The sequence below is a fragment of the Gadus morhua genome, chromosome 4 (assembly GCF_902167405.1).
Source record: "Gadus morhua chromosome 4, gadMor3.0, whole genome shotgun sequence".
In the NCBI taxonomy this organism is placed as follows: Eukaryota; Metazoa; Chordata; class Actinopteri; order Gadiformes; family Gadidae; genus Gadus; species Gadus morhua.
The window spans coordinates 2,869,118-2,879,117 of NC_044051.1; the positions used below are offsets into that span (position 1 = coordinate 2,869,118).

The 10,000-nt window shown below is 43.5% G+C and overlaps 2 protein-coding genes across 2 annotated transcripts in view; one reads left to right on the plus strand and one right to left on the minus strand.

The window, feature by feature from the left end:
* rergla (RERG/RAS-like a) overlaps positions 1–4,141 on the minus strand; it is a 5,457-nt gene extending 1,316 nt beyond the window's left edge. Inside the window, exons 1-4 of the mRNA XM_030353221.1 lie at positions 3,678–4,141; positions 3,498–3,554; positions 2,827–2,900; positions 1,944–2,092 (exon numbers count right to left, since the gene is read on the minus strand). Of these exons, the coding sequence (XP_030209081.1) occupies positions 1,944–2,092; positions 2,827–2,900; positions 3,498–3,554; positions 3,678–3,729 (332 nt within the window). The 5' untranslated portion in view covers positions 3,730–4,141. The remainder of the gene's footprint in view (positions 1–1,943; positions 2,093–2,826; positions 2,901–3,497; positions 3,555–3,677) is intronic.
* Positions 4,142–6,327: 2,186 nt separating this feature from the next.
* The window catches only part of LOC115542951 (E3 ubiquitin/ISG15 ligase TRIM25-like), a 5,015-nt gene continuing 1,342 nt past the window's right edge, over positions 6,328–10,000 (plus strand). The window contains exon 1 of the mRNA XM_030355465.1: positions 6,328–6,861. The gene's annotated coding sequence lies outside the window, so the exon portion shown is untranslated. The remainder of the gene's footprint in view (positions 6,862–10,000) is intronic.

Below are 10,000 nucleotides of genomic sequence, written 5' to 3' on the forward strand. Positions count from 1 at the left end.
CTAACTTTGTTGTGGCACTGATTTTGTTGAGCTACAACAGCAGTAACTTGCACCTTCGTGGTTCTGCTTGTTGGAGCTCTAACTCGGTTGTGTTGTTGTAGCGCTAACTTTGTTTTGTAGCGCTAACTCGGTTGTGTTGTTGTAGCGCTAACTTTGTTGTGTTGTTGTAGCGTTAACTTTGTTGTGTTGTTGTAGAGCTAACAGTGTTGTGTGGTTGTAGCACTAACTTTGTTGTGTTGTTGTAGCGCTAACACTGTTGTGTTGTTGTAGCGCTAACTCGGTTGTGTTGTTGTAGCGCTACCTTTGTTTTGTAGCCCTAACTCGGTTGTGTTGTTGTAGCGCTAACTTTGTTGTGCTACAACAGCAGTACCTTGCGCTAACTTGGTTCTGCTTGTTGTAGCACTAACTCTGTTGTGTTGTTGTCGCGCTAACTCTGTGTTATTGTAGCGCTAACTCGGTTGTGTTGTTGTAGCGCTAACTTTGTTGTGTTGTTGTAGCGTTAACTTTGTTGTGTTGTTGTAGAGCTAACAGTGTTGTGTGGTTGTAGCACTAACTTTGTTGTGTTGTTGTAGCGCTAACACTGTTGTGTTGTTGTAGCGCTAACTCTGTTGTATTGTTGTAGCGCTAACTTTGTTGTTTTGTAGCGCTAACTTTGTTTTGTAGCGCTAACTCGGTTGTGTTGTTGTAGCGCTACCTTTGTTTTGTAGCCCTAACTCGGTTGTGTTGTTGTAGCGCTAACTTTGTTGTGCTACAACAGCAGTACCTTGCGCTAACTTGGTTCTGCTTGTTGTAGCACTAACTCTGTTGTGTTGTTGTCGCGCTAACTCTGTGTTATTGTAGCGCTAACTTTGTTCTGCGTGTTGAAGCGCTAACTTTGTTGTGTTGTTGTAGTGCTAACTTTATCGTAGCCCTATCTTTGTTGCGCTACAACGTAGCCCTATCTTTGTTGCGCTACAACAGCAGTAACAGCAGTAACAAGCAGAACCAGTAACTTGGTTCTGCTTGTTGTAGTGATAACTAAGGTGCTTTTAGCTCTAACTTTGTTGCGTTGTTGTTGCGCTCACGAGCGTATGAGCTCATCAGCTAACGACTGAGTCAAACCGCTCTATCATGAGAACTAAACTGCAGTCGGGGGAAGCGACCCACGCAGTTCAGCGTGACCCTCGACTGCAGGGGATTGAGAGGAGATTGAGGTGAAAAGCTGCTATGCTTTGGGGCTTGATGTGTAAAGACTGCAATCTGAGCTCATTGATTGCACCTGGGGAAATGCGACGCTGTCGTGGTGCTAAATGTTTCTGATTGGCTTGGTGAGTAACACAGGTAATCGCTCAAGTCTACTTTGAGGCAATCAGAGTCTATCAAAAAGCCGGTTTGGGGCATTTTCAGTGGATGTGATTTTGCTTTCTTGCCATCGTTTCAAATAAAATGTTGTTCAGATTAGCACCATTTATGTAAAGGACCATCATTAAAATCGTTATGACTAGAAGAGTAAGTAAAAAAAAAGGGGTTTGTGAACAGCCCATGAAAGACTAACATCAGTCCCATGTAGTGACACCTGTGTGTGTGAAAGCATTTTCACAGAAACTCAACAGTGCGGTAAAGTAACAACTGGTTCCTGTCATTCTAACCTAAGGTTTCTTCTATTTATGTCAGCACCAGCACGCTCAACGTATACGCACTTGACTCGTCAGGTCTGTACTGCTGCACTGTCATACCTAAGCAAGATTTTTCCTTGCTAATTGAAGGAGTTATTTCTTGCCCTCTGGAGGGCTGGGGAGGGGGGGGGGTCATCAATATTTGGCCTGTTAAGCCCTTTGAGAGTGTAGCTGTGATTAAGGGCTCTACTAATAAAATGTAATTTAAATCGACCGGACCGGTAACTCATGTTAAAGGGACTATCATTTTGACCAGGTTATTGATGAATGAAAGGGGCCCCTAGTCACCTTTTGCTGGCCCCTGGGTGCGTCTCTCTCATCAGGTGGAGGATGTTCTTGGCAGCCTGGAAGGAGGACCGGTCGCTGATGTCGTAGATGACCAAGAAACCGTCGCCCCAGTGGATCTGGTCGCTCAGCGCAGACTTCCCCGCACACACCTTCACACGGGGAGAACAACAAAGGCGTGGTTACTCAGTGTTAACCCTGGGGGAGGGAGAGTTGATCCCAATCACAGCCTCAATGGTTTCAGAGGCCTGCATTGAAATCAGCTCTGACGAAACCAAAGACTGTAAACCTTGAACCCTTAAAGGTCAACCAAAACATGGGATGGATCTCTTGAGGCCGGAGAGGATCCAAGCTAGGAAACACAGGCTCTCGTGACCACTTGAGATATTAAAGTGTTGCTATTATGTAGCTGTCTTCAATACACAAGGCGAGGCCGCACCCACAGTGTGGAAGGCTGCTGTGGTGAAGGCAGGGACAACACCGTAGTTATCAGGACAGTTTAACACAAGGTCGGGTCCCGCTTTACAGAATGCACGCTTCAGAAAAAAAACAAAGAGGCACTGCAGTTCCTCTATGTAGCAAACAACGAACAAGAATAAAATGAAAAGGTGTTGAGTGTTGTTGAGATGGACGAAGGTCAGCAGCTGGTGAAACTTGTTGATGCCATTTTGTTTCTTGTGTTCGTAGCATTCTAATGTGTCATGGCAACAATATGGTGCCATCCGATTGGTTGGCAAGCGATTGATCGAGATGGTGTAATTAGGTTAAAAACGCCTGTTGTTTGACCACCAATAGGTGTGCGATGTTCCAGGCTGTTTCTGTTAATAAAGGTTTGTATCATTGTAAGACCGTCAGGTTGTGGTTCTGTAGCAGTCTTTACTCTCACCTGTGAGCAGGGGTCATACAGCTCCACGTTAAGCTGTCTCCCATCCAGAGTTAGACGCTTTCTGTAGATACACTCTGGAGGGGGGAGAGAGAGAGAGAGAGAGAGAGAGAGAGAGAGAGAGAGAGAGAGAGAGAGAGAGAGAGAGAGAGAGAGAGAGAGAGAGATTCAAACAGCTGATAGTACATAAACATTGTGATTGAAACCTGTGTAGCAGCAGGCCAGATAACCTGAAGGCACATTGCCGTGTGCCACGGGAGAAACCACACAATCTCTGGTGAAACCCACAATTTACTCTTCACTTCCCTGTACTGAACTACTGATGACTCATTTAGTTTCCTTCAAAGATAGGAACGACACGTGACACAGGAATATTTAACGAAATATGGGAATATTCCAATGCAGTCGGAATTGCATCACAACTTCATTATACTAAATACCTAAATCGATGCCGAATTGAATTCTAGTTAAAGATAATCACAATCATAAAAAAGTAAGATGTACCCCATAAATCACTATGTAAATTATGTTTCTCACTTCAGCATATGCATTGTATCCTACTGTATATCGCCAATTCCATATCAAGTGTTTTACATGAATTAATCTATCTGCAAAACAAGCAAGCCTTCAAAAAGGGGTCTAAATAAATAGTCTCCAAACTTTAGGTGTCTTACCGGTCAACGAGGCGTACTCCCCGATGAACCTCCGCGTGAGGAACCGAACGATGAGAGCTGCAGAAACCGGGCCAAAGCAAATTATATGAGTGTCATGTACAAGGTGCGCTCTGCACTGTCCGTCCACGGGACACCTGTCCCTCCACGGGACACCTGTCTCTCACCAGGGCGCATCCTCACCTGATTTCCCCACTCCCTCGCTGCCCAGCACAGCCAGTTTGATGTCATTCATATCCGCGTCCAACCGTTAGTTTCGATAACCGCAAACTAAATACCAACACTTAACGTCCTGCAGAATACAATAAAACAAACGATTGCTAAAATTAGCTGAGCATTCCTTGACGCTTTAAAAACGACAAAAGACATATACTATTATACGCAACACAGAGCCACTGTCCGGGTTCTGGGCCAGACTGCAATGAGCGCTCGCTGGCTGCTCGGAGTGCTTTGGGTCTTTTCTCTGTGCGTGTGACGTCAGCGCCCAGGCCAAGCCCACATGGGCAGGATGACCCACGTGGGCAGGACCGTCCACACTTTACAGCTGATGGAAAGCCGCACGGAAATCAAGCATGGACGTGGGGCGTGGCGTAATAAGGTGAATAGGCTGTGGCTGTTTTCCCAAAGTGAAGGCTGCAGCCTTGCTAGAACACATAGTCGCGTCCTATGGAGATAAGGCTAGAGTGCTGCGTGTTTGTAGCATTCAGAGTCTGGAACGACATGCCAGTGTGGAAGCGCTTCCGGATTTTAAATATTGCTCCAGTGTTAAATATGCTAATGTTTTAATTGTTGAAATTGTTACTGGCGTCAGTATTTTTTTTAAAAACCACCTACTTGCATATTAAAACAAATCAATCCATGCAAAATATAGCCTATATAGCCTATAAAACGTTTGAAAGAAATCGCACAGGTTCTGCATCTTGGGAGCCTAGCCACGCCCTACTTCATGACCCTGCTACGTTTATACGTAGCAGGGTATTTATAGAAACAAATATTTCCCCCGATCTGTTTTCAAAAATAACACGCAACATCGTTTTCAAAAAAGTTGTTGTTTACATCAAAACGCATAAATACGCCGTCGAGCGCCATTATAACTATGCCAAACCTATGGGCGGCAGTGTAGGGAGAAGGATATAGCCATGCAAGCCAATCAGAATCCTCAGAATCAACAACAACGAATAACACGAGCGTCTTCCTGTAACTTTAAACATGGGGCTCTCATATGACGTTAAGCATTTCCTGGTGCATAATGTGACGCTTCAGAACCTAAAACCCCGTTTCTCCCCGTTGACACGACAACACATAACCGGCCTTTTCAGAAATCTCCACTTTGGCCGAAGTTATTAGAAATGATCGTTTTCAGTGATAAAAACAGCGTTTTCGTGTAAATGAGAGGCCAAACCTCGTGGAAATATCTGCATTTTCCCTTTGTGTAGACGGGGCCTAAGAAAAGCACATAGACCATTCCAAGATGGCGGCCCCGCGTCTCGTCAGCGCCAGTAGGCGGTAGCGTTCGATGCTCCGTCTATGATAAAAGATGTCTATGCCAAGCCCCAACCACAGCGAGTTCTATCAGCATCCAATGTGGAAATGACAAACATTGCAGTAGCACCGGGTGGCCACTACGAGGTGGTACCAAAAGTGAGCAATTCTTCGTTGACTTAGGGGCCCCTCACACTAGAGCCGCGGCCCCGTGCCCGAGCTCATTTGCATACTAAAGTCTAGAACGTTTGGCTAGTGTGACCACACCATCCGTTTTTCCAGCACGGAACAGCCCCTTGGCCACGGCACACTTGGGAGAGGTGTGCCTTGGCCAAAGTACAGATGCTAATGAGATGACACGCGCACGCGCGCGGATACGCAACGTGAGCTGGATGACGTAGTCCTTGCGCGACCCTTCTTTCTTTAAAGGTCCATGCCCTTCTTCCCCACAACAATCATTTTAAACAATGGCGGCAAGCGTTTCACGAGTGGGTTTACGTTGGTGCAATAGTGAAGTCGAGTGTTTACTTGAAATCTGGGCCGACGACAGCATTCACGTTGTCGTTCTCCATTGTTGTTATGGCGACGAGGACGCTTGCTGATGACGTATTTATCGTATTACGACGTGATGACGTATGTATGAAGGAGCAATCGTGCCCAGGCCACGGCCTTTGGGAGCAGTGTGACCACGGGCCAGCGGGGGGAGTGGAGAGGGGGGGAATCGTGCTCAATCTTCCTGCAGCACGGAACAGGCAAACGGCCCTAGTGTGAGTGGCCCCTAACATGTTAAACAGGCCGTTTTCACAGTCTTATTAAACCTATTTACAGCCTGGTCCAAAAAAAACATTCTAGTCAGTATTTTTAGTTCATATCTCCATGACAACACTGAGGGGGGCGATTGAGTGACAGCTAGCCGCTGACCCTCACCTCGCATCGGGGGCCCGGAAATTACGTCAAAAGTGCAACTCGGAAGGCTGGCGTCCGAGGATTCAGGAACACGGCATGAGTTGTCAGAGGTCAGAGCTCTCTGTCCATGCTTCATATTTTAAGTAAACTGATTATTATTCATAAGAGGTTAGTCTGGGAGGAGTATGAACTGGGAGGGGAACTGGTCCAACAGGAAGAAGACTAAGATACTGTAGTCCACTCTTATCAATAGGTTGATCAGATTTAAGATTCCTGCTGTGCAGAATGCTCCCTGTTAGACTGCGGGCATCGAACCCAGCGTCAGGTTGACGTTAATAATGACTTTTTCTTCTTGTGTCTTCTTGCGTCCTTGGGAGACTTTAAAGGTACTTGGGGCAGTATGAACTGTTGTTATATTTGCAGTGCGTTATTATGTTTGCATTATTTAGACACTAACAACATCTTGGTTACTGAAGGCGGTTAAACGTCATCATGTACTGGGTCCTGTTATCTGTGGACCTGCATCACAGATCTGGGTGTGATTTCATACCACAAGTCTATGTACGGTCCTGCCTTCATAGTTGTTTAACCAGCACAGTGAGCAGTTGGTATGATATCCGCAAGTTGAACTTGATCTTATCAGACACGTTTGAAGCCCTTTGAGGCCTTCTGTGTGGATGATGAATAGTTATTAAATAGTGCAATAGAAACGTCCGGGAAGCATCTCCACACCTTTCCCCTCCTTGAGAATGAGAGGGTCTATGAATCTGCGTCTAGGAAAAAACACCCTGCCCCTCGTCCAAAGTTAACAGAGACAACAGCGCCCTGTGACCGTAAATACGCAGCTCATATAAAATCAGAGTCTGGGAGGAGTTTGACCTCGCAGGGGAACTGGTCCAACTGGTTGGTTCAGAATTTCCTTGTTACGAGTCGAACGGTTTGGTGTGGCTCACTTCATCACAGCAGGAAGACGACGAAGGTACTGTAGTCCACTCTTATCCGTGATAGACCACAAATATGAATAACTTTGAATCTTATCAGTAGGTTGATGACAGTTGTTGACTGGTCATTATGGAGCTGGTAGGGTTGGTCAGTACAGAGACAGCTCATTATGGATCAGGTAGGGCTTGGTCAGTACAGAGATTGCACTCAGAACCTTTCAGCTAGGAGTCAAGCACCCGGTGACCCTGGATGACTTAAACGCTAGGAATCTGGTTAGGTAGATACCTGTTGTTATTGTTGCAATTATTATCAATTATCGTCAACAATTCCACCACTATTTTCTATGGTCAAGCTTTCTGAATTGAACCTTTATGAGGGTGAAAAATATATGAGTTAGCTTTCTGTCTTTTCTGAAAATCTCTTAGTACCCCCTGCAGTACTCCACAGTACCACTAAGGGTACGCATACCGCCATTTGAGAACCACTGCCGTAGTGGACGGTCATGATACCCATAGGCAGCTCTATATGGAACATTGTAACTCTGGAACAAGACACTGACCAGAGGAATGTATGGGAGACCGGTGATGAAATCTTAAAACATAAATTCCTCAAATAATGAGGCATCGAGTCACGTGATCATATGTGTAGCAACATCATCTAATCCCAATGTCAAGTGGAAAGCCAAGAAACTCAATAGAAAATGTAAACTTATTTTATCTACATTTCAGAGTTTTCGGCAAGGTGGTTTAATAATACAGTGGTAAGAATACGTTTATGCACCCATGCAGAAGTTTACTAAAAAGAGGAATAAAAAAAAAAAATCGTCTTTTGGATATTGATCTTAATGCCTTGATTAAACAAATATGGAAAAATCGAACCTCTTAGGCAACCTATTTTCTTTGTGAATGAATAATGTATTGTAAATAAATAAATAAATAAATGTTCTTCATTCAAATACAGGGTGCATAAGTATGGCGACCCCTATGTTAAATTCTCATAGAGGCAGGCAGATTTTTATTTTTAAAGGCCATTTAGTCATTGGATCCAGGATCGATGCATCCTGATAAAGTCATCTAGGCCTTTGGAATTAAAATAGCCCCACATCATCACATACCCTTCACCATACCTAGAGACTGGCATGGTTCTTTTCAGTTAGTCTAATAGCTGTTAGTTAGCCTAATGATTTCTCACTGCAAATCAAACCAGCTAATAGGCTAACTGAAATAAAACCATGCCAATCTGCCACTTTATTTAGGATACATTATTCATTCACAAAGAAAATTGGTGGCCTAAAAGGTTGGATTTCTCCTAATTTGTTTAATTAAGGCATTAAGATTGATTTCCAGGCGTTGATTTTGTGTTCCTCTTTATAGTCAACTTTAGCATGGATGCAAAAACTTATCTTACCACTGTACATATTATCGATTTGCAAAGCTGTTTCCATTAGCGAGTTGTAACACATTGCGTTGGGGAGTTCAAAGTCTTGAATGTTTGCCTAACAGGGAGAAAAAAAGCAAAAACATTCAATCGTGAACAAAAAAAGTTACAGTAAATTCCTTACAAAGAACATAAATGAGAACATAAATGTCATAGACGGGCAATAATGATGGCAGATTTATGTTTCTGTATTTTTTTATTGTAAGGTATTCACAGGTTAAATACTCGTTATGGACATCCCGAAGGATAAAACATTCTGAAACTTGGTGTACACTTGTTACACTTGAGGGGTTAACTAACTGGGTCACATAGAAGCCACCATCCTGAACTGAGGTCAAAAAATGTCATTTACATCTGTAAATACACATGTCCATTTTGGTTATTATTACTACACTATAGGCTACTATATTTAATTTATAACGATTCAGCATTATTAAATACTTCCCATGTTGTAGATAAGTGTGGCTTCGTGTCATTTGGACAACGTTGTATTTGACACTAGATAGTTTCCAGGGAGAGAAAAAGAGCTTCCCTGTTAACTCGTCTCTCCGACCTCTGGACGTGTAGCGTTGTGACGTCAAATGTTTCAGCTGGGCAGGAGTCAGAGACCGCTCACCCCATGCTGACGTGGTTTAGACACATACGTACCTTATTTTAAACTGACAGAAATGTGCTTTGAGAGTGAATCATTACTTTAAATGGAATGCAAAGTGGAGGCATGTCTCTCTGTCTGGGGACAAAGAACAACACTTTATGAATTTAATACATAGATACAGGTTTACTGTAATCCTCATTATAAGGTGAGTCCACCAGGTTTACTGTAATCCTCATTCCGTCCCGATGGATAAAACATTCTGAATTTGGTGCAGAGGTGTTATTTAGCATCTTGAACCAATCTCAGATTTATGCAAATGCAATATTTACATGAGTTACACTTGAGGGGTAAACTAACTGGGTCACATAGAAGCCACCATCCTGAACTGAGGTCAAAAAATGAGGTCACAGCGTCAATTACAGTAATTGCAGACAAAACATATGCTGTCATTTACATCTGTAAAATACACGTGTCCAATTTTGGTTATTATTACTATACTATAGGCTACTTTATTTAATTTATAACGATTCAGCATTATTAAATACTTCCCATGTTGTAGATAAGTGTGGCTTTGTGTCATTTGGATAACGTTGTATTTGACACTAGATAGTTTCCCGGGACAGAAAAAGAGCTTCCTTGTTAACTCCTCTCTCCGACCTCTCGGACCTGTAGCGTTGTGACGTCAAATGTTTCAGCTGGGCAGGAGTCAGAGACCGCTCAGCCCATGCTAACGTGTTTTAGACATATACAAACCTTATTTTAGACAAATGATAGAAATGTGCTTTGAGAGTGAATCATTACTTTAAATGGAATGCAAAGTAGAGGCATGTCTCTCTGTCTGGAGACAAAGAACAACACTTTATAGATTGAATAGTCAGATACAGGTTTACTGTAATCCTCTTTATAAGGTGAGTCCACCAGGTTTACTGTAATCCTCATTATAAGGTGAGTCCACCAGGTTTACTGTTATCCTCATTATAAGGTGAGGCCACCAGGTTTACTGTAATCCTCATTATAAGGTGAGTCCACCAGGTTTACTGTAATCCTCATTATAAATTGAGCCCACCAGGTTTACTGTAATCCTCATTATAAAGTGAGTCCACCCAGTTTACTGTTATCCTCATTATAAGGTGAGGCCACCAGG